At 45.4% G+C, this 24,278-nt stretch overlaps 1 protein-coding gene, 1 non-coding gene and 1 pseudogene across 2 annotated transcripts; 2 read left to right on the top strand and 1 right to left on the bottom strand.

Annotated features, from left to right (window-relative positions):
* Positions 1 to 97: 97 nt before the first annotated feature.
* On the top strand, positions 98 to 22,144 carry LCA5L (lebercilin LCA5 like). Its single transcript, XM_053917226.1, is given in 9 exon segments — positions 98 to 1,260; positions 1,517 to 1,528; positions 1,531 to 1,662; positions 7,653 to 8,167; positions 10,787 to 10,924; positions 17,296 to 17,380; positions 18,640 to 18,746; positions 18,912 to 19,029; positions 21,340 to 22,144. Coding segments are annotated over 9 exon segments (2,154 nt in total). The 5' UTR covers positions 98 to 935; the 3' UTR covers positions 22,062 to 22,144.
* Positions 13,192 to 14,261, top strand: LOC139440663 (hsc70-interacting protein pseudogene; annotated as a pseudogene).
* Positions 20,864 to 21,075, bottom strand: LOC112309660 (small nucleolar RNA U3). The gene has a single exon (XR_002975288.2). It is a non-coding gene; the product is annotated as a small nucleolar RNA U3 (small nucleolar RNA).
* Positions 22,145 to 24,278: the final 2,134 nt, after the last annotated feature.

The following is a 24,278-nucleotide window of genomic DNA, read 5'->3' as shown; positions in this document are numbered from 1 at the left end:
ACTCAAGCACAGCATATGACATTTTAGGTGAAGTGTTCAAATTAAAACTATAAGTTATTACACCCATATTATTACCCTACCAACCACACTCACTCAGGCCTTCCTTCTGCCGGGTCCTGTATGATAACTAGACAAACTCAGTTTGATTTTTCCAAATCCATTATTTATAAAAGTTTGTTTTTTGTATAATTGAAAATATGGTTGGTTATTTGCGAAACACATGGATATTTTTTCACCTGGTGCATTTTCTTCAAAAGAGTTCCCACCCCTGGATGATTTTCTGATGCAGATTCGCATGTTTTCCCGAACTGCTGCTTCTGCCATCATGTTGAATATGAGCAGGGAAATCACGTTCATGTTATTGTAGTCTCAGTAAAACATAAAAAGAAAGCGAATTTCCTGAACTAAAACATACAAACCCTTATCATCGTGAATCAAGTAGGTTAACCCTAATCTCCATGTTTAACCTCGAAGGTGCGCGACCTCACCCTCAGTCAGTGCAAGCGCGGGCGCCTGGACAAACACGTCTGGGGGTCGCACGCGCCACTTTCCACCCCGGCCACCCAGACTCAGTGAGTACGGTCACTTTCTTCGGCCCTGACCAAGGCAAAAAAATGCCAACAAACAGCCAGGCCGAGAGAAGGAGAGTATAATGCACCAATTCACAAATTGTCGTCAGTGTCTTTACCCGATCGATATGAACTGCATCTTATATTACCTGTGGATATAATTTCACCAAAGTCTAGGCTTAGACATCCTATATTTTATGTAGAAAAATATAAAAACCAAACTGAAATGTTTCCAGAAAGTACTTCAAAATAAGGTGTTATTTTGCATTCTTAATGATTCTTTATAGTTACCTACCATAAAGCATAGGTTGGTTTCAACGTCAATAGCTACACATCTAAAGATACTTTCCTTCTGTTAGGTTTACCATGTCTTTGGCCGGTACAGCAGAAACCCACACGGACGAGCATTTCCCCGGTGTGGCCTCCGAAAACAGCAGGCCATCGGCAGAGCACAGGGGCAGCCCCAGCGCGGCCGCTGGTCCAGGGAACCGCAACGCTTCCTCCAGGAGCGTGGGGTGCAGCCAATCTCCGTGTTCCTTCAGGAGTTTGAGTTCTTACGACGATTATTCGGAAGACTTTCTCTCTGAATGTTCAGAAACAGCCGTTCATAGAAATGATTCAGAGAAGCCTGAGGTGAAGGAGAAAAAGGGGGAGAAGAAAAACTGCATTTCTAAAGTCTCCCAACCTAAAGGTAAGAAGCTAAATGTCGCAACCGAGACCAAAGGTATGGTTATAATGACATTATTATTTAATGCACTAATATTGGAAGCGGCCCATACCGTTTTATTATTTTTCCATATTGTAAATGTGCATTCTAAATGAAGTGTTATAGAAGGAGTTAGTAAATAGAGGAAGTAAGAAAATAACAGAAAGTTAGGTGGAAAATGTAACACCCTCTTGCACGGCTTACTACTGGGGCCTACTAGTGAGGTTGGTTCCGTTTTTAGTTAACAGGGGCCCTGTTACAGAGCACCACTCTACCTGGATTTCACTGGCTTCTTGCCTTTCTTCTCGGCTGAAGAATCACAGTTTGAATTACCAATGAACTATAAATTCCTGCCTCAACAGCCCAAGAAGATGGTCTCCAAGTCCAGTGAGGCATCCTAGCAAAGATTATCTTTGGAAACAGAGGTGGCTCCAAAGGTTATTGATAATGTCATTTCCTGGTGGATTTTAGAAGTACCATCACCATCACCATCAGCTCCTAACTGTCCAAATTAGAACCAGCCTTGTGACAGCCCCAGTCTCCTCCTTCCTGCCTCCCGGCCCAGACGGATTACTTCCCCCAGGTTAGGCAGTCATGGGCTCACACCTATTCTTTATGCCAGAAACAGCCAGACTCTCTCCCACTGTGACAGTGACAATGGCCTTCAGTCAATGGCTGGAAAATAGAGCCTGGGGAGTGGGGAGCACATGCACCTCTCACCCCCAGCCTGACTAGGACCCTCTTTGCCTCTTCTGAGTCGTCTAGCGTCTTCAGTTCCCCTCTTCCTAGCTAGAGAGCGGGGGTTCTGAATCTGAGCCCCACGCCTGTGAACCGCATGAAACGCTAGCATTGTTTCTGTCCGTTTGCATTTGTGAACTCTTCTAGGGAGAAGGGCCCACAGCTTTCAGCAGATTCTTGAAAGGTTAGAAGCCCCTTGTCTGAAGGTGGCAGCCCCGCACCCACTGGCGAGGCCAAGGGCAGGAGATGCAAAGTGCGGTGCCTGCCCTCGCAGTGGGCTCCGGCGTCTAGGGTGGTCACCAGTCTCGGCAGAACACGCACAGCAGTCAGCTTCCGCAGCTGCACAGATCTCAGCTGCCTTTGAAACACACGAAGCTCCGAACGCCAAACACTTTTCCAATCTTTGGCACCAAAACCAATTTAGCAACAGAAACCTGATTGAAATGGACATGAGACTGGTCTTTATTTATTTCACTTAGTGTGAATAGTCATATTTATTTCAAAAACTATGCTTTGATTCAAGTCTGCTGTCCCTGACCCTACTGGGATGGAAGCACCGTGGAAAATGCCATACATGCACCCTAAAAAATAAAGCCCCCAAATTCAGGAAGGTGTGGCCCCTTCCTGGGTTTACGACCAGGGATCGTGGATCCCTACCACATGTTATACTGCGTCTGCGCTTCGTGGGACAGAGAGAGGGCAGTTAGCATTTGTGAAACTTTCTGTGACAAACAAACTGCGTTTTGAGTTCTAAGCACCTTAAAATTTAACTTCTAAAACCCAATTTCTCATGTATTTGTTCTACAGATCTTTACTGTGTGTTATGTGTTTTATGCAAGATACCTGTTCATAAATCGGGAGCAAGCTAAATTAATTCAGCCACCTAAACTGTCAGAATTCTAAAGGGGACGCTTTTGTGTACAAATACTCTGAAATTATTTTAAATATTGGGTGCATCTTTTTTTAAAGATTTTATTTATTTACAGAGAGGGGAAGGGAAGGAGAAAGAGAGGGAGAGAAACATCAATGTGTGGTTGCCCCTCACGTGCCCCCCACTGGGGACCTGGCCCACAACCCAGGCATGTGCCCTGACTGGGAATCAAACCGGCGACCCTTTGGTTTGCAGGCCTGCGCTAAATCCACCGAGCCGCCCCAGCCGGGGCTGGGTGCATCTTTAACTCAAATTATATGCTACTGAGGATCCTTGTACCAGTGCATTATGAACATAAAACACTTGTTGTAACATTAAGCTTTGTCACAGAATGATAAATTATTACCTTTCATCCTTTCAGGTTTATCCTTTCATTCTTTTGTTCTCTTACAGCTCGTGTTTTGCAAGTGTTTGTCAAAGAAATTTAAGCAGCAAGTAATTAATATAATTCTAACCCAAAGCAAAGAGGCTTAATCTTTTAGCCAGTGCAGCCCCTTCTCAAGTGGGTGTTCAGTGTCTGTTCAGCTTTCTCATGTGTTGAAAGTAGGTGTCTGATCCTTGGGGGCTGGGAACACTGGATTAGGAGACACCAATGGAGACCTGGAATTCACTAAAGAATAGTAACATCAGTCCTGGCTGGTGTGGTTCCGTGGGTTAAGCACCAGTCGGTGAACTGAAAGGTCACAGGTTTGACTCCCGGTCAGGGTACGTGCCTGGGTTATGGGCCAGGTCCCCGGTTGGGGGCATGTGAGAGGCAACTGATGTGTCTCTCACACATCGATGTTTCTCTCCATCTCATTCTCCCTCCCTTCTCCTCTCTCTGAAATAAAAAGATAAGTAGCAAGCAATATATTTCTCCAATTTAATCTTCAAAAGCTGGTTATTTCCTTCTTTCGTAGAAAATGTATTTTCAGCACTCTTTCAATTATACAGAGTGAAGCAAAAGTAGGTTTTACAGTTTGTATGGAAAATAATACAATAGTTAATAAATAATAATACAAGAATAAACTCTGTGTTTTGCACACTCACAACTATAAACCTACTTTTGCTCACCCCTGTATGTCCTCCTTTAACGTGCTTTGTCAGTACAATGCCAAAATGTGTGATAGTCATTCCAAAATAACTGGCCCACTGAAAGGAGGTCCTTTTACCGCATCGGGTGCTGGGATGCCGTTTGCCCTGCCGTCTGCAGGGGGCGGGTGGAAGGTGGAGGTGGAGGGGGTGGTGAAGAGACCCTCCTGGACAGACTGCTGTGGGAGCTGTGGAGATCAGAGAGGGCAAAGGCCCTCACCTGGCCCCTCCCCTTACCCTAGTCCTCTGCGGAAGAGGGCGAGTCCGTTAAGGGGAAATACAGTGTTACCTTGAAGAGAGGGAACCTGGTGGAGGGCAGGCCAACAGGAGCGAGTGGGAACACGGCTCCGGATAAGGAGCCGAACCAGACTGAGGGCGCAGAAGGCCTGGGGAAGGGAACGAGATGCTGAAACCAAAGAGGGAGAGACCAGGAGAGGGACTAGACGGGGCCGGGGAGGACAGGGGAAGGAAACAGCACGGGCTAGGACAGTAGCCCTTTGAACGGGAGGGATTGGGGGTGAGGGTGGCCCTAGGAGGGAGCAAGCTGGAGCGGGTGAAGGGAGAGTGCTGGCACACCCTTAGAACTGTCCAGAAGAGCACAGTGCCATGTAAGTAATGTGAAAAGTGCCTTTTCAGTTCACTATGGACTTAAATGGACACATTTTTGATGAAGTAACTTAAATTGAGTGGTTTAGTTCAGTGGTTTAAAAATTAAGTATCCTGCTCTGGCCCATGTGGCTCAGTTGGTTGGAGCATCATCCTGTAGAACAAAAGGTCACAGGTTCGATTCCCAGTCAGGGCACATACCCATGTTGTGAGTTCAATCCCCCCATCTGGGTGCATAGGAGAAAGCAACCAATTGATGTTTCTCCCTCACATCAGTGTTTCTCTTTCTTTCTCTCTCCCTCCCTCTCTCTCTCTCTCTCTGATGAAAAAAAAAAATGTCCTTGGGTGAAGATAAAAAATATTAAGTATTTTTATCATTGAGCTAAATCTGCCTTAACTGTGTGAAGTGAGAAATTATAAGTCTTACCCTTATTATGTGTAGGTTAGGATAATGGGATATAAAACCATTGAGGATTAAATTATACTTTAATTTTCTGTAAGCTTTATAGTTACGTAAGTATGTGTGATATCTATATAATGTGAATTTGCTGTCTACCACTCAAATGCCAAGTGGCACATTTACCTTTCTGAAGCAAACTGGCTCATCCTCTCAGACCCCCCAGTAGTGCAGACAAGACGTTTGCCCGCAGGTGTGTCTGGGAAATGGAAGGCGTGTGGAGGGCCTCGTGCAGACAAGAACATTTGGGGAAGGGCCTCTGGTCCTTCATTTTCTTCACTTAGTTGTGTTCGTTGTCTGAGCCTATGTGACCTTTAAAAGGCTAACAGCTCCTTTCTGCAAAGCACCCATGTGCTCCATGCACACCCCGGCCTGTGGCCTTGGCAGTGCCCCAGGGCTGCAGGGGTGAGTCCCCAGGTGCCCACCCATTCTAACTGCCCACCCTCCAGTCACTTGAACACACATGAGACAAGGACACAAGCCTCCCTGCCCATGTGACCCCCCCATCCCTCACCCTTCTAGTATCTGGGAACTCCCTCTCCTGTCCAGGGTCACATCACCCAAGAGCTGGAAGACATTGCAGGTTGAGATGAAGTTCAGTCATGCTGGACATGATGTGAAACATGAGAGTCGCCACCCACCCATGTTAATCGGGCCTGATCCACATGGCCAGGGTCTAGGGCTGCCCTAGCCAGTGCCCAAGTTATTCAAGTGGTGACCTTGCCACAGCCACGGCACGTGTTCGCCGGCCTTCTGGTGTGTGTCGGGGCCTGGCCTGCTCTGCCTTCCAGTTTTCATTGTCCTCAAAAGCTGACCCCCAAATACTCAAATATCTAACCATAGCCCCTCCTGAATCGTCACCAGCGGGAAAATAAGTACCACTGGAGACACATGTGTAAAGACGGTTCATCAATTTTTGATGTGATGCAGATACCGTGAGGGCAGTCAAGTCCATGTGGTCTGTCACAGCCCAGACTCAAACGCTTTATTCCCAGCAAGCACCCTCTGCTTCTTCTGGCTCACTGCTTCCATCCCAGGCAGTCACTTTCCCATAGCAAACTCACTAAGCCAGGTCTCAGAGGATGTGTCCACGCTTGGCCAAAAGCCTAAGGGTAGGGCTCCAGTGACCTTGGCCATGACGCTCCCTTCTTTCCACAGGATGGGGAACAGGTATTTTAGATTCTACAGTTCAGTTTCAATCTCTCTCTCTCAGAAAATAGATATACTAATTCAGTCATACCTCAGTACTTGTTGGCTTCAGAACTCATCAAACTGTGTTCTCATTTTGACGAGAAAAAAATGTTTCTGCACTCGGTGCTTGCTCACCACTCGGCACCCCTCCCTCACAGTGAAACAGAGGGCCCTGCGTCAGTCTCACGGGAGGTGGCTCGCCAACCATTCAGTACTCATCGGTTTCAGCGCCTGTCATGAGTTCCAGAATGAATTAACAATGAGTTACTGCTGTGTGTGCACATGCCTGTGTGTTTACATACACAGAGGCACACATATACATACATACATATCATACAGAGGCACGCAGACCTGGGTTCTGTCCCACTTACTAGCCTTGTGGCTTTTGACAAGCGACATTGCTAAGCATCAGTTTGTTCATCTTTAAAATGGGATAACAGGCCCTGACCTGGTAGCTCAGTTGTTTAGAGCATCGTCCAAATACACCAGGGTTGCAGGTTCAATCCCTGGTCAGAGCACATATGAGAATCAACCAATGAGTGCATAAAAAATGGAACAGCAAATTGATATTTAAAGAAAATAAAAATTAAAAATTAAATGGGAATAACAATACAGTCATGTTACACATACATTTGACATTCTCAAATTCAGTTATAGAAACCTGATACTCATAAGTTTGTTATAATATTGTTTAGAAACATTTTGTTTAAAATAAACCCCTGAACACAAGCCCCCTAACCACTTTATTTAGTGCCACAGTGATGGAGGAAAAATGGTCTTTGTTGGATTTATTGAGAAATGGGATGTCTGTATATAGATACTCTAGGCCATGCAATGGCTTTTAAAGGGTCTTTTTGAATATGTGAGATCTGCATACATAACACTGGGCTCTAATGTTACACTCTCATTACCTCATAACATTGTTAGAAGGTTTACAATGAAGGTTATAGAAGATCAGATCATCTCTCTAAAGCATTTACTTCAGTATCTGACATGCAGTGAGCACTTAATAAATGTTACCTATTATCATGAATTTTAGTTGAGCTTTGTAAAAGAAGTATTGGTTTCAGAGTCAAAGAAGACCTGGCTTTCGGTCCACTGTGTCGCCTTGCGGTTATGTAGCCCTGGACAGCAGACTAAAAATGTGTAGCTACAGCGTGGGCTACTGCCGACCTAAAAGACTTGTATTAAATGGGATATCCGTATATAGAGTACCTAGCCCACGCATGGGTATTCATCAGACGTTAGTTCTCTCCCTTCCCGTTTCCATTAGCATGTGTGCCTGTGCAGGAGACAGGGGTATCATACATTTATATTTGCGTATCTGCATATCTATAGAGATAGAGATATTACTAGTAACAAACTGGATTATCTGCTCAACAGGCCAGAAGGAAATCTCAGTTGAAAAAAAGCACAACTGGAATGCATCGTTTTTAAATTCTAAAATCAATGCGATTGTCCAGAGAAGAGAGGCTGTGACTCATCGCATACTCTCAGCAAGACTCCACAGAATTAAAGAACTGAAAAATGAATTAACTGACATACACCGTAAATTGGAAGCCACAGTCGTGGAAAACCAGTTTTTGAAACAACTTCAGTTTAGGCACTTGAAAGCTATAGGGAAATATGAGACTTCACAGAATAATGTACCTCAGATTATGGTTAAACATCAGAATGAAGTTAAAAATTTAAGGCAGCTACTTAGGAAATCCAAAGAAAAGGAAAGAACTGTATCTCGGAAACTTAGAGACACCGACATTGAATTGCTGAAGACCAAAGACGCCTTGCAGGCACTCCAGACACTTTCTGAAGACAAAAGTCTTGCAGAGAGGGAAGAACTTACTCAAAGATTGGCTATTCTTACAACAAAAATGGAGGAAAATGACCAAAAACTACAGGTCTGTATTGCAGGGGCCTAGACTCCTTACGGTTCCAGAATTAATACAGAGGGGCACAGGAGCACTTCTGCGCCCCCGTAACAAAGCCTCGCCAAGGGCCTTGCCCTGCAGGCCTTCGAATGGGGCTGTTGTCCACTAGGGGGCAGGAAGTGCGGGGTGAAGGTGGGCCTGAAGGAGAGACAGAAACAGCTGGGATCTGGAAGTGCTTTTCTGTTACAGAGAGCAAGCCCCCAGGCTCTGTACTGGACAGGGCGGTTCTCTCCTGAGTAGAGACCTTTTACCTTTCACTGCTGAAAAGGCTGTGCTGTGCTGTTGTGCTGTGCTGGGCTGGGCTGTGCTGTGCTGTGCTGTTGTGCTGTGTTGTGCTGTGCTGTGTTGTGCTGTGCTGTTGTGCTGTGTTGTGCTGTGCTGTGTTGTGTTGGGCTGTGTTGTGTTGGGCTGTGTTGTGTTGGGCTGTGTTGTATACAACCTGCCTGAGAAACCAACCCTGGTCTTCAAACTCTTTGCTGAAAGACTGCTTCCCTGAAAGCCTCAGGGCACATCCCTTCCGTCCCTGTCCTTACATTCTCCCTCGTCAGTCTGTCCAGTCACCTCCACATAGGCATCTGGGTATTTTAGAAATAGAAATTTTTCCCACATAATACTGCTGGGAACAGAGAGGGAAAAGGAATGAAAATAATTGAAAAAACAAATGGATTGATTTTCCTTAGCAGTGATGATTGTCCAAAGCTTGGGGATTCCATCCGAGGGATAATTCAGTAGAGTACCTTGATTATAATGAGAATTCTGCTTATTTTCCATCAGAGGTTTGGGTCTCTTTAGACATAAACACATAAGTGGAATTAATTTACTGTTTAATTCTTTAATACGCTATGGTAAGAAACCAGTATTTTCCATGATCTTGAAATAATTAGAAAATATCAATTCATTTCACTCACTTTTTAAATCTCAGTTATCTCTTCTTTGGTAAAATCCTCCTCTATTTTCAAAGAGAATTTTCTCCCCTAAATTGGACATGTGAGCGACAGAAAACAATGAGTAACTTTGTTTTCACTCACGCAAGTAGGACCTCACAATTCCTGTATCAGGCCTCTCGGGTAATATCGCGTCCGTGTTAGCACGTGTCTGTCGTGTAGAAGTAAATGTGTTCTTATCTCACCTACACATATGTACGTACACATGTTTTTATATCTATAAACAAAACAAAGAGAATTCAAGAAATTGAGTGTTTTCTTATCAGAAGCACTTGGTTGGAGGACATTTTATGGAGGGGAAATGTGAGCCAAAACACGTATTTTTTTTACGGTTAATATTTTAAGGAGTGGGGTTTTTAGTGATTATTTCATTGTTTTAGCTTACCATATTTCCCACTTTCCTTTAATGAGAAGGGACTAAATTTACAATGAGGGAAATGACACTTTACAAAAAAAAATGAAAGAGAGAAAGAAAGAAAAGGCCTTTGGCCATGCCTCTGTCAAAGCCTAAACCAAATAGTTCTCCGGTGACACAGTTCTCCCTCCAGACAGGCGAGCCTGCAGTAGCGAGACCTGTGGGTGGGTAGCGCTTGTCAGCTGTTCCCCTGTCTGCATGAGGCCCTGCGAGTCCCTGTGACAGCTTCCGTCCCAGTCATCAGGATCGCGGTCCACGGTGGTCTGCGCCGATGCTGGGCAGCCCTTCAGAAAGAGGGGCTTGGAGGATTTTTAAAGAATACAGCAAGTCCTCAAATAACGTTTCATTCAACGCTGTTTCATTATAACATTGATGGGAGAAAATCATGGATTCCTGGCAGGGGCCACTGTCTCTGAGGAGTTTGCATTTCCCCCCATGGCTGCGTGGGCTTTCTCTGGGGACTCTGGTTTCCTCCTGCACCCCAGAGATGTGCACTTGAGGGGAATTGGTGTGTCTCCTATGGCCCAGCATGAGTGGGTGTGGGTGTGAGTGTGCCCTGCCCTGGAAGGGCATCCCGTCCAGGGTAGTTCCTGACTGGCACCCTGAGCTGTTGGCCACACATGACCCTGAACTGGAATCAGAGGGTTGGAAAGGAATTATCTTGTTTTTATTCATCTTTCTTAAATGTATGTATAGCTTACCTTTATGTGAGTGTTTAATATTAGGGTGTGTTCAGTCTTTATTTAGAGGGCTGGTGATGTTTTTGTGACCAGAACGATGCCATAGGAATGTAACTCTATACCAATTGGTTTCATTATACATCGTTCAATTAAAGTCACAGTTTCCAAGAACTTACTGACCCTGTCAGGTGAGGACTCGCTGTACACCACGCCAAGGTAGCTGAGTGCTTCGTGTCAGCAGGACTGCCTCGGTTTAACAGCCGACATTGGTTATGTGCATTGATTTTCAGAACGTGTTCAAAAACTGTTCTCTCAAATTCCAGAACATAACAACATTAGGTTCAAAACATGACGTTTATTCTCTAAAATCACGATCTGGGATTTTGGATTTTTGTGGTTATATTTATTTCTACTGTATGTCCCCTATACAAGTCATCACTAAAATTGTACTAAAAATTTGCACTTCTCCTAAATGTAATTAGTTCCATTAAAATGGATGCTTTTAATAAAAGTATACTGGTTACAGAGTTGAAATACATACTGTTTTCAGAGCTTAGAGAAGCAGCTGAGGTTGAAGAGTAAGGCCTTCAGCCGGCAGCTGGCCGCTGAGAACCAGAAGACGTTAGCTGCCCAGACAGCTAAGGAGACTCTGCAGAAGGAAGTCAGACACCTTCAACAAAAACTTAAGGTACTTCTTTTCAAGCGAAATGTAACAAAATGTGTGAAATTCTGCTTCCCAAATTGTCAGAGTTATTTATGCCTATTATATCTTTAAATTATTTAACTTGGGGAATATGTTTCTCAACAGTTTTCCCTACAGCCATATGAACAGATGGAGGGCCTGAAATTATTAAAATAAATTAGCAGCCTGGTAAATGTGCACTTCACTAGCGAAAGTAAAGTTCTCTTCTATTCATTGACAGCACTTTGTACTGTTTTTATTTCATCACATGACATAATATTATTATATTTTCTTAATATTTTAATGGAACCCAGAATAAGTTTTTAAATTTAAAAGTTAACTTATAATATTAAAATAGAGTAATTTGCAAATAGGCTTGAAAAACTGTCTTCTAAAGTGTGTTTTAAAAATGAGGATTAAAAATATTTTTTCAAACTTTTGCTATGTCTGCCTTCCAGATTTCTAAAATGTCCCATGAGTTGGAAAAGCTAGATAAGACACTTAAGAAATATAAGTATGGCTTTACCAAGCTTCATCTAGTAAATCTAAGCTTGATTCTTTGAGTCAAGAAATTTATTAAGACCTTTCCCCGGGAGCCTCAAGAGCACTCAGAGGCAGGAGAAGAGGATGAGGGGGGAGAGCTGGCTGTCGGTTTTCCCTCTGTAGAGCATGGAAAGACTGGGTTCTTCCTTCTGTGGAGTCTTAGGGAGCTTCAGAGAGTGGACTGTGCCCAAATTGGACATGACTGAGGTGGACTCCACCCCGCGGGGTCCATGTTGTTGCGGCTGCAATGAACAAATTCACACGGACTGCAGAAGTCCTGTGGAGAACAAAGGATGGCATGGCCACTCTCTAAGTGAGAGAGAGGGCCCCAGCCCCTGCCTGGACAGGCTTTTATTACTTTTCTGGGTACATTACATCAAGGATGGTCCTCATTTACTATGCACAGGTTGGCTGTAGGCGATTATCTTTTACAGATAACTGCTACGACCAGCACAGAGTGGGGGTCCCTGAGTGGGGTCAACAGGAGATGAAGAAAAACACAACACAGATAGTTTAAGGAAAAGCGGGGACCAGGTGGGACATTGTCCTCTGGTGGAGAGACAATGAGCCCTGACCGTGGTCTCCACGCTCATATGACAGCGGTTGGTTAGATAGAGCTCAAGGACGCCTTGCAAACTTAGGGAGACGCTGCAGGCACAGATCGGTCCATTCCCAGGCTATCTAACTGATAACGTATGTCTTCTGCAAAAGTTACAGCACATTCAGCTGAAGCTTTCAGTTATCTACTTCCTGTGCAACCCCTGCGGGTCCCTGCTGTCGTCAGCTGCTGGCTGAATCCGCCTAGCAGATACAAGCAGTCCAGTGCGGCTTTGGCAAGCACTCAACCTTTGCTATGACGCCAGCCTTCACAGTCTCCTACAGATAACAAAGCAAAGAATGTTGCTAATTACCTCAAAGAAAAGGATGTTTGCAGATGCAAGGGGAGAGGTGGTTGAACTGGTTACACTCCATACCTGGGAGGTTTAGTACAGACTTTAGGAAAGCTACTTTAAAGATACGCAGTAAACATTTGCTGCCTCAATCCAGGGTGAGGGATTTTTAGCAAAAAGCAAGCCTCATAGAAGCCTAGGTACAATGTAGGCCTGGTTTCCCACAGGAAAACCGATCCGTGGGTTTGGCTTCCTGTGTGCCAATTCACGCCTGTTGGTTTTCCAATAGGACTGGGCTACATTCCCCAGGCCACATGGAACGGTTCCCTATACATGACCATAGCAACCAGCTTAGAAAGCTAACAGAAAAAGCTTTAAGATCCACTGGTCAAGGCAAACATACATACATATACACACACATGTATAGGAGACACAATCAGGGAATTTTAACATAAATTTTGTGCTTTCATATGTCGCCATATGCATGCATATAAATAGTATGTAGTCATTAAAAAACAATTTAACAGGAGAAATACTTAATGAAATGCTTAATGAAAAGAAAGATACAACATCCTATATACAGTAGGATCCAAATTTATTTTTAAAGAGTAAATAAACCTACACACAATGTATTTCTATGCATATGTAGAAAGAAATGAGGAATCCATATGGTAGTAAGGAATAATCTCCAGGATATATTGATAAGTGAAGAAAAGAAGGCAGAGGAAATTGTATAGTATGCTATTATTTAAGAAAAGGAGGCAATACAGCCCCTTTCCACATGGTCACACCGAGTTAGCATCCTAATCCGCACCTGCTGCCTCCCACCACTTCCCAGGCATGGATCCCTGCAAACTGAGCGAGCTTCGAGCTTCGGGCCTTCGTGAAAATGTGCAGGCAGGATCCAGGCATTCTGCATCCCAAGGAAATGCACTTCCTTAGGCAGTGGGTAGAGAGCATGGGAGGTAAAATACCACCTGCTCCTCATAAAATCAAATCAGAAGAAAATAAGGAAAGAAAAACAGTACAAGGTGGAGGCAGACATAAAGACAGACCAACCATCAAGCGAGGAAAGTGATCTAGCAATTGACAATGAGGATGTGATTGAAGCAGACCCTGACACCCGCAAGAAGTGGAAGGTGAAAATGCAGAGGTAACCGAGATGAGGCACCAGGCAAACGATAAAACGTGGCTGCCGTTGATGCCCTAAGTGATGGTGAACTGCAGAAAGCCATCACCTTGTTCACAGGTGCCATCGAGCTGAATCCTCGCTGGGCCACTCAGTGGGCCAGGAGAGCCAGTGTCTTCATCAAATTACAGAAGCCAAATGCTGCCATCTGAGACTGTGACAGAGCTATTGGGACAAATTCTGATTCAGCTCAGCCTCATAAAGGGCAAGGGAAAGCACACAGACTTCTGGGCCATTGGGAAGAAGCAGCCCGTGATCGTGCCCTTGCGTGTACATTAGATTATGATGAAGAGGCCAGTGCAATGCTGAAAGAAGTTCAACTGAGGGCCCAGAAAGTTGCAGAACAACGGAGCAAGTGTGAGCTGAACCGTGAAGAGCAAGAGATCAAAGAAAGAATGGAAGGGTTAAGAAGGCTCTGGAAGAACTTGAGAGAGCCTGGAGGGAAGAAGCCAGACAGTCAGGAGCACAGTACGGCTCTTTTCCAGGTGACTTTCCTGGAGGAATGCCTGGTACGGCAGCAGCGCCTGGGCCCAGGGAAATTCTCAGTGACCCAGAGGTTCTTGCCGTCACTCAGGATCCAGAAGTCATGGTGGCCTTCCAGGATGTGGCTCAGAACCTGGCAAATACGTCAAAATATCAGAGCGAGCCAAAGGTTATGAATCTCATCAGTAAATTGTCAGCCAGATCTGGAGGTCAAGCATCATACCCTTCTGACAGATAAAGCCCTTGATGAAGGAAAAGCAACTTGGATCACGCAATGGATATAGAATAACACTAACCAGTGCACCTCTGGCCTGCTTGTGAATAAGGCTGGGGCACGTTGAGGAGGGTCCCTACCCCACTGCCCCAAATGAAGTTGCAACATTTGACAGTGGTTTGCTGCTACGGTATTCTTTCAGGTAATGTTTTCCTACTGGGAATTAGAAAGTTTAAACACTTTTAAATATTAAAAATATTTAAAAACAAATTAAAAGGGTGTGTTAAACCCTACATTCTTCTTTCCTAAAAAAAAAAAAAGAGAGAGAGAGAAAGTAAGAAAAGAAGGCAATACAAATATATCCACATATTAGCTTTTATTTTTAAAAGAAAAGCAGTAGTAGGGTAACAATGGAAGTAGGAAGATACTACAGCAGAAGAGATGGGTATAGAGCCTAGATTTCTTGACTATACTTTTGGTAAATATGACTTTGGAACCTTGTAAATATTTTACATATTATGAAGCAAAAGGAAATGCAAAAAAAAAAAATTGAAAAGCATTCCCCCAAATCCAAATGATAATGAAAAAAATAAGCCCACTGTTTTTCCAGTGCTGATACGATATCAGAGAAACACCATTCCAAGAGACTTACAACGAGTTAATTTTCCTGACCTACTGCATTTGCCTAGATGAACCAGTAAGGGCAATGTCTTGTACATGAAACAATGGAGTTCAGTCCCTCAGAAAGGGAGGAGATTCTGACACTTGCTGCAGCATGAGTGAACCTTGAGGACGGCATGCTAAGCACAGTCAGCCAGTCACAAAAAGACAAATGCTGTGTGATCCCACTTACATGAGGTACCTGGATTGAGTCGTCCAAGTCATAAAGCAGAGTACAGTGGTGGTTTCCCGGGGCTTGGGCAGGGGCGAATGGGAGTTAATGTTTAGTGGGGACAGGGTTTCCGTTTCACAAGACGAAAGGAGTTATGGGAGTGGATGGTGGAAAGTCACCCAGCCCCGAGTCTAGGTCATGGGCCACCGTGAGGGCATGGATGCCAGCCTTCCATGGCTCTGAGCAGGGTCCTGCACCCCAGCTGACATCCAGGCTAAGCGCTTACCCCTGCCAAAGAGGTGGTGTCTATTCAGACCTCATTCCCTCTCCAATCCCCAGAAGCCCTCTGGGCTGACCTCAATGTGGCTCCACACCGTGACTCAGCTTCCCCTTGAACTCTGCACCTGTGTCCTTCCCTACCAAGAGTCCACAGGGATTCCCTGAGCGTTCCTAGATATGCATTTTCTTCTTACTGTTTCTCTGGATTAACCAATTGAACTCACCCACAAGTATCCTGGATTGTGTTCTGAACCTGCTGTCTTTGGTTCTGCATCCAGGCCCAGCTCTGTGACCCACCACTAATTACTGTTTGTTTGTTTGTTTTAAGATTTTATTTATTCACTTTTAGACAGGAAGGGTGGGAGGGAGAAAGGGAAAGAGAGACACATCAGTGTGTGGTTGCCTCTCATGCAACCCCGACCAGGGACCTGCCTGCAACCCAGGCATGTGCCCTGACCAGGAATCAAACTGGCAACCCTTTGGTTCACAGGCCAGGGCTCAATCCACTGAGCCACACGAGCCAGGGCTGTGACCCACCACTTAAACCTTAGTTCCAAGCATGAAGGACTGTCCTTCCTGTCACCTCTTGGCCTCAGCAGCCATCCTAAACCTGTCAGTCAGCAGCTCTTGACCTGCCTCTTCCTGCTCTCTGGGGCTGAAGGTCATACTGACTCTCTAACTGAATTTTCCAGATAATCAAAACTTGCCCCTCTAAATATCAAGATCTCTTCTGTCTCTTCCTGGGCCCCACCCCTGGGCCCTTTCCTCCTGGGCTTTCCTCTCTGATCAGACATGGGGGACACCCTTAACTCGTAGGCCCACCTCCTGTTGATGGGTTTTGACTAAAACTCAGTGGCCTTGAGTCTGAGAGGCTCACCTTGCGATGTATGTGTAAGAAGGCGTGCTTGGTATTTAATCAAATCTGGTTTTTTCTCAACAAGCTAGAATTTCAAACCTTTCATTTTGCCGAGACTTTAAAGAGAATATCGGGGTTCGAAGCTGAGTGGCGACGTCCGTGACCGTGCCGCGCGAACGCAGGCCTGTCTGGTGGGGCGCTCTGTGACCATGGACAGCTGTCTGCACCAGCCACGACTGTGCGGAGTGTGGGTAGCGGGACTGAGGGCGGAGTTGCTTGTCTAATTTTATCTTAATTAGTTTATTTTTAAGTTTATTTTTCAATTGCAGTTTACTTTCAATATTATTTTGTATTGGTTCAGGTATGCAGCCTAGTGGTTGGACAACCACACACTTTATAAAGTGTCCCCTCCCCGATATCTCCAGCACCCACCTGGCACCACACGTAGTTGTTAGAATATTCCTGACTCTGTTCCCTGTGCTGTACATTACATCCCCACGACTGTACTGTAACAGCCGGCTTGTACTTCTCAGTCCCCTCAATTTTGTCACCCAGCCCCCAACCACCCCCCTCTGTCCACCACCAGTCCACCCTCTGTGCCAGTGAGTCTGTTTCTATTTTGTTTGTTCATTTATTTCGTTCATTGGATTTCACAAATAAGTGAAATTATGTGGTGTTTGTCTCTGACTTATTTCACTTAGCATAATACCCTCTAGGTCCATCTGTGCTGTTACAAAGGGTAAGATTTCACTCTTTTCTATGTTTTAATTAGTTTAAATCACGACGCGGCTAGTGGCCACTGTATGGGAGCATGGGAAAGAATAATAAATGTCGGGGGGGAGGGGGAATGACAGAAGCTGGCTTGGAAACTTTTCAAAAATATTGTCCCAATCACAAGATTTTGTCACTCTGCGAAAAAGTGCTTTTTGATGTCAGGAATGAAATACAGTGATATGGCCTGTTTCTATTTCAGCTAGAATTATAGATTTTACTCAGAGAATACTGAACTCACTTAAATTGCTTTTTAGAAGAAATCAAGGTTGATAAAAAGCAAATATTTATAGAAAAATTGATACTGTGGTTCTCTTTAGGAGAAGGATAGAGAGCTTGAAATTAAAAACATCTATGCTAATCGGATACTGAAAAATTTACACGACAGAGAAGATTATCCAAAAGGTACATTTTAATTATTTTCCCTCAAAAGTCTATTCTTAAGAATCTAGTCGAATTTTCCTAACTTATATCACCAAAATAGTGGATATTTTAAAGATCATTTTATTAGGCATTAAAACACATTTTGTGATTCTAGAAGAATAAAGAAACTGCCGAGGTTGAAACAGCTAGAAAAGAACAGAAAAATGCACGTTCCTGCCTTCCCACTCTCTGCTCGGTCCCGGATGTTCTCACTGCGGGTCGAAGGAGCGAGCTTCCAGCTCCAAGCGAAGTGGCTGCCAAATCCTGACCTTTCTAAGAGTATCTATTAGCCAGGGTGTGGATTTGAAAACCAACTTTGTTTAGGTAGTTTGCTTGCCACCACGCACCCATCTGCATGAAGTGCGCCAGGCGGTGGGTTCTGACAGATGCGCATCTATTCCCGCGTACCCACCCCCCGCGGTCAGGACAGGGACATCCCCGCTGTCGCTGTGTTCACGGGGAGAGTCACCGGTGGCTGCCCCCTGTGCCCGGCTCCTTTTGTCCAGCACCACGCTTGTCAGGTCCCCGTGTTGTCGCCACTATCGTTACCCGGCACCTCTTTACTCCCGAGCAGCGCACTTCCTTCAGGACAGGTGTCCTCACTTCCCGCCCCACGAGCGCCCAGCGCAGGTTCTGCTCAGAAAGCAGGACGGGAGCGCTCTCCCAGGTTCGGTGGAAGTCACCACGTCCGCTTTGAAAAGCGACAGCCTCAAGGTCCCTGGCCTTCCCTCGTTTGCCTCTGGTTTACAGTCCGGAATGACAGCCAGCGGAGACCGTGATACACTCAGCCCCGGGCCATTTAAGCGGGATGATACCCCAGGGAGAGGGCGGCCTAGATTTCATGGGCACGCACCTCTGCCTGGGCCACCTAACCGCTCAGCGGGGCAGCTCCAACGCGGGTGGGGGGCTTGCTCACAGCCGGGCGCCTGAGCCCTGAACCCCGTCTGCAAGCGGGGGCCGCCAGGCCCTCAGACCGCAGCGCAGGCCCACCTGATGCCTGCCTGCTTTGGATTCGGCCACCCGGACTCCCGTATGCTCGGTGGCCCAACGCAAGACCAAACAAGGGCAACGGCAGGGGAAACACAACAGCAGCAAATGCGGTACCTATGCTGAAAAGTTTTAGAAAGTATCTAGTGTACTTTGTTCTATTATGTTGCAGTGTTGGTCATTTTATACTAAAAAATCAAGATTGCTTCCAAATGTCAGATATGTTTCTTATGTGTAATGTACCTGTTCTGTAGTTTCTTCAACGAAATCAGTACAAGCAGACAGGACGGGTGTTTCATTTACAAGTGTGAGACACCAGGAAACCCAGAAATCGGAAGACGCTCCAGCTTTGATAACCAAGGTATAGCCCGCTTGAAATCTCGTAGCATCTAATTAAACCAACCTTTACAAAAATAGGCTACAGTCACTCGTTCTATGCGAAAAGTGTTTGTAGTCATTGCATGAAATACAATTTAAAAGTATCTACACCCAAAAGATGAGGTTTTGCTGCTCTTCTGAATTACAGGGTAAAAAGACAACAGGAAATGCTGGTCATAAAGAAAAGCCAACGGAAACAGCCCATGTAATTCCTCGCTACAGCAGCAAACCACCAAGGCAAGAAGATTCCGAGAGAAAATATGAAGGTAATTTAACAGCTTTTAATTCATATTTATTCTTACTGATTTTTCTAAGCTGTGAATTACTGTGTACACACAGAAGACATACTGTTCAAAGAATTGTAAAATCAACACCGTGTAGCCACTGTCCTAAGAAATAGAGCATTAGTGTCCCCTGAACACGCTGTGGGCCCTTCCCAGCCACATCCCCCTCCCCATCACCGGAAACCACCGCTGCTCAGCCAGTTACTCATTCCCTTGCTTTGCCGCTCCGTTCCCTATCCTCAATGGACCCTGCAACAACCTGCTCAGGTTTGACAGACAGAGAGGCAAACCAAACCCAGCTAACTGAGCAAAGGGCAACATTCCCACTAGCGGAGACCAACTGAAGACTTCCCGGAAGGGATAAGCTGGACACAGACCGTGGCTTCATCTCCCAGAGGGACAAGGGCCCAGTCAGGGTGAGGTCCTGTCCCGTCCTGGGTGCAGAGAGCCCGTCAGCACACGGCATCTGGCAGGGCTGCTCAGCAGGTCCGGAAGGCAGCTGTTCAGACAGAATGGGCTGCTCGGGATTTCCTGTCCCATGATCCCCAGAGCTCCCCTGCAGCTCTGGGCATAGGTCAGGGTGGATCGCTTCTGTGGGGTGAAGTGAGCCCTCAGCCCACACAGGTGGTGGCACATGATAGGGCAACACCTCCATCAGGCCACCGCCCAGACGGGCCAAGGACCTGCTCACCGGGCATTCGCTGCCACAGGGATGGAGAGCACCAGGGGTCTCCATGACACCAGCCCTTAATGCTTAAGCCTCCTTGACTCTGGACTGGTGGCCCTGTCTCTGGTGAAGCTGTCACCCTGGGATTGCACTTCACCAGGGGGACCAGATCCACCTCCTCAAGGAGGCCACCTAGAGCCCGGTGCCACAACCCAGACAAGGGACGAGGTACGCGGGTGGGCTTGCAAGCGGTGGAGGTGGGAAACAAGCATTCCACCAGTCTCCAAACTTTAACATTTAAGGGTTATAGGGCATAACGTTAACAGTCATTTAGAATTAACTATACATCTTGCTGGCTTCTTTGCTCACCACTAATTCTTGAAACATATTTCTTCTCTTACTAGAATTCCTTTTTTATTTGCCTGGAACATGAATAGTTTTGTTTTAGAATGTGTTCACACGGAAAGCTTGCCAGCTCTCTACATGCCAAGCACTGTCCCCACAAATGAACGGCGTTCCGATTTGTAATCAAACAGCGGTCTCGAGTGATGAATATCTGGGTGGTCTCTGCGCGTTTGTGCATCGGGACTCGGGTGTGTCTTTGCCCGTAAGAGGCGAGGACGGGGAGAGGACCACCCTTCCTGACATGGCTGTTTCACTTAACAACATACCGAGAAACATTTTCCTGTCCAGGCCTGTTCACCCACCTCATTCTTTATCACAAATGCCCGGAATTCCACAGGCTGCACGTACCGTCATTTATTTGACCTTGATCTGCCAGGCTTCTAGGACGGTTCACTGTTATTAACCATGTTCAGTAACGTCCTTATGCTACATATTGTGTCCTTATGTAAGGTTTGGTCCTAGAAGTGAAGTTGTTGTGGCTAAGACTGTATTCATATAAAATTGTGACAGATACTGCCAAAATGTTATCTAAATAAGCTATGCCAATTTGCACACCCACCAATGGGAAATGGAAGCTCCAATTTCCCCATATTCTCACCAGCTCTGGAAATTACTCGCCAATTGGGTGGGTGAAAAATATCCTCATTGTCCTAACTGGCACTACATCCAGCTACTGGTGTTGGAACTTCTAGTAAGACCTTATAGGCAATTTTTTTTTCTTTTCTTTTTTTTTTTTTTTTAGAAACCACTCAGACTGTGTTCTCTCCCTCTTACTGTTCCAAAGGAAGAGAAGAGCGATCATCAATGGCTACTGGCAGTTGCAAAAGCAACACCAAAAGCCAGCTTCCCACTCAGGAGAGAGCACTGCACCTCCTCCTCACGGTTGCAGGCTCTACACGTTCAGAGAAACTTCGCTAGTAACAAACTGTAGACATGATCCCTGAGAGTACAGTCTTCAAATTTTTCTTTATGAACATCACTTTTCTTTTGGTTTCATTCCTCTCAATCGTACGGTGTGTTCTAAGAGAGTGCGACATTTTGTGCCTGTTAATAGTGTCTTGCCCATGTTCCAGTGCCGTATACATTTATTTTTTTGCCTTCTTTGTCACTGTACTGTGCTTGTCAGGAGGTGTAAACAAATGTGGCAAACATGCATGCCATCTTGAAATACAAGTCCATTCATTTTAAAGGTCCCCAAATTGATTATTTTTCTAATACAGATTTATCAAAGGAAGAGGAACATTTGAAAGTACAAGCAGCTCTGGAGAATACTGGAAGACGGAGAGAGAAAAAAGCAGATCAAGAGAAGAAAACCACTTTAGAAAAAAAACAAGAACTACCGCCAGAAAGAATTCAAGTCATTCACCTTGAACGGGGAGGCCAGCAGCAAGATGAAGCAGCAAAAGAAGGGGTAAAAAAAAGTCTACAAATAAGTGACATGGACGAGGCACCGAATAAAAATGGCGCTCCAAATACGAAAATACTCCTCAGACAGAGAAAGCGTTATTCGTTTACAGTAGCTACGGAAAACTTGCACCACGGGCTCCCTGCTTCAGGTGGGCCAACCCCAGGTCCCAGGAGATGCAACCCCAGCATAGGCAAGCAGCGCGGGTGTGCAGAGGGCCTGAAGCCAGAGCAGTCTGCGAGCGCGTATGAGCCCTCTTTCGGGAAGTCTTCCGGAACCAAAGCAACAGGTGCAGCTTTTAGGGATAAGAAAAGCAGTCTGATGGAGGAGCTCTTTGGGTCGGGCTATGTCTTTAAAAATGACCGGGCCGGTGCTGCTATTGAAGGGCCTGGGGAGACTTGGAAAAGTACGAAGATGCCTCAGCCACCCCCCCGTCAGGCCTCCGCCAGCAATGCTTTCGGAGATTCGAAAGTGACTGTGGTGAACTCTATTAAGTCATCTTCACCTACAGAAGGAAAAATAAAAATAATTATTTAAACAAGATTGATGTTCTACTACCTTCTGGTTTGATAGTCTAGTTCTTTTGGGCCTTTAACTTTGTAGTTTGGTGTGTGTGTCTGTGTTTTCAGTAACCACATTGACTTTGGGTAACTAAGGTTTTATTTATTGCTGCTCTAATTTTTAAAGTCCATTGTATATTAGCTAATGACAGCAGGTCAAATGCAAAACTACACCTTTTTTCCCTATAAGTGAGATGTTGCCAGAGTTTAAAAAAAAACTTACAGTCCAAAAAAAAAATCACCAAACACATGAAAACAAGGTGGTAAGAGAACCGAGAGGAACAACATATCAGGACCAGATCTGCAAAGACTTCGCCTGCTGGACCCAGAAAATAAATTATTTATTGTACCCAGAAAATAAATGTTTAAAGAAATAAAAGTAGTTTTTGAAAATGGGGGGCAGGGGGCTCTGCCCGCAGATACCCCCGTCCACCATGGATGAGAATAAGTCTACCAAGACATGATCTGCTTGGGGAGGACAGGTGGCCAATCTCTCAAAGGAGAAGGGCCAAGAGCCTTTTCTTCAATGGGCTTTATTGGGTTTATTTGCACAGGAATACAGGTAAAGCTCATCAATCATGGTCAGGCAGTAAGGATCAAACAACAGATAACATACAAAGAACTCTGAGGGCTTATTCTGAGTCAGGGTCAGTTAGCTAAAGGGTTATAAGACTTTGGGAAACAAACTCATTTCATGCTTGGACCCTTATCAGAACACTGAGGACATTCTTAGCAAAGCAGGTTTCACAGGACGTTATACATTCTTTCTTAGGCCTGATCACCCCCAGGGAACTGCCTGTTCCAGCACAGTGCCTCACCGACCTCTGTCATTGTTTCAGGCTTAGGTCAGGCAGGGGAAGTAAGGCAGCCAAGAGATTAGGAGACTTCTTGCAGACAGATTGAGGACTCAGGCTATGTCAAAGCCGAGGGGCAAGGGTCCATCACCCCCTTTTTCTGTAGCACCCCAAGTCCTTCCCAGTGGGCCTCTTCCTGACCATGCCTGTCTTAGGTTGTCCCTCCCTTGAGGAATCTTACCCGTCATTGGCTAACTGGTCATCCGCTTGGGGCCAAGCAGGGTGAAGTAAAAGGGGGCAGAGGTGGCACCCCTCCCAGGGAAATAAGCATTGTCTCCTTAGTGGCTTATGGTCCCAAGGTCTCTGACTCAGCCTTAGCCACAGCGGGTGGTTACAACTTCTGAAACCACGCAGGGTGGTTCCCAACAAATGTGAATAAAAAGAACAAGAGCTCAGCATATGTGACAAAGAACTCAAAGACATAATAGTTTAAATTGACAAACAGGCTTAGGAGCTGATGAGACAAGAATGAAGAGTAAAAGACAGACCTGAAGAACTGATCAGTGTCAAAATGCAGAGAGACACAGGAAAATAGGGGAGGGAGGTTAGCAGACGCAAACAGAACGAAAAGTTTAACAAAATCTACTCCATTTCCCAAGAACAGGGAAGACAGAATGGAGCAGGGCTAAATATCTAGATAAGGCCAAAAACTTTCCAGAACTGACAACAGATTTCAATCCAATTATTTAGCGCAATAAATGCCCAGGAAAATAAACAGACATTGAACTAAAGAGAAATTCACACCCAGCTAGATGAAACTACAAAGCGCCAGAAACAAGGAGAAAAAATCTTAAAGGCAATCACATAGCCAAAGGCAGCTTCTCATCAAAGCAACAACCGCACTTCTCAGCGGCAACCATGGAAGACAGGAAACAGTGGAACAGCACTTTCAGCATGCTGGGGCTGTTATCCTGGAATGCATACCCTCCAAAGCGATCAAGTATAAGGAAGAAACAGACACAATTTCAGAGAACCAAAAACAGAGACGGCCAGCATTAGCTCTTCACTGAAGGAAATTCAGAAGCAAAGGTCAGCAAACTCTTTCTGTAAAGGACCAGAGAGTAAATATTTTAGGCTTCACAGGAGGTAAATCCTCTGTCACAACTACCCCACCATTGTAACATGAAAAGATACAGAGACAATATGAAAACACATGGGCGAGTCAACAAACCGCAGCCTGTGGGCTGAGTCCAGCCTGCTGCCTGCTTTTGCAAGGAACAGCTTGTGAACCCCCATCTCCACAGATAAACTTCAAGCAGAGGGAAAGTGATTTGAAATACAGGGTCTCATAGGAGAGAGCGGTAAATGTGTAATTCTAAACAAGTGTCCACTAGAAGTGA

The sequence above is a fragment of the Desmodus rotundus genome, chromosome 2 (genome assembly GCF_022682495.2).
Source record: "Desmodus rotundus isolate HL8 chromosome 2, HLdesRot8A.1, whole genome shotgun sequence".
NCBI lineage: Eukaryota > Metazoa > Chordata > Mammalia > Chiroptera > Phyllostomidae > Desmodus > Desmodus rotundus.
Note: the sequence above shows the minus strand (reverse complement) of the source record. Positions and strands in the feature narration are given on the sequence as shown.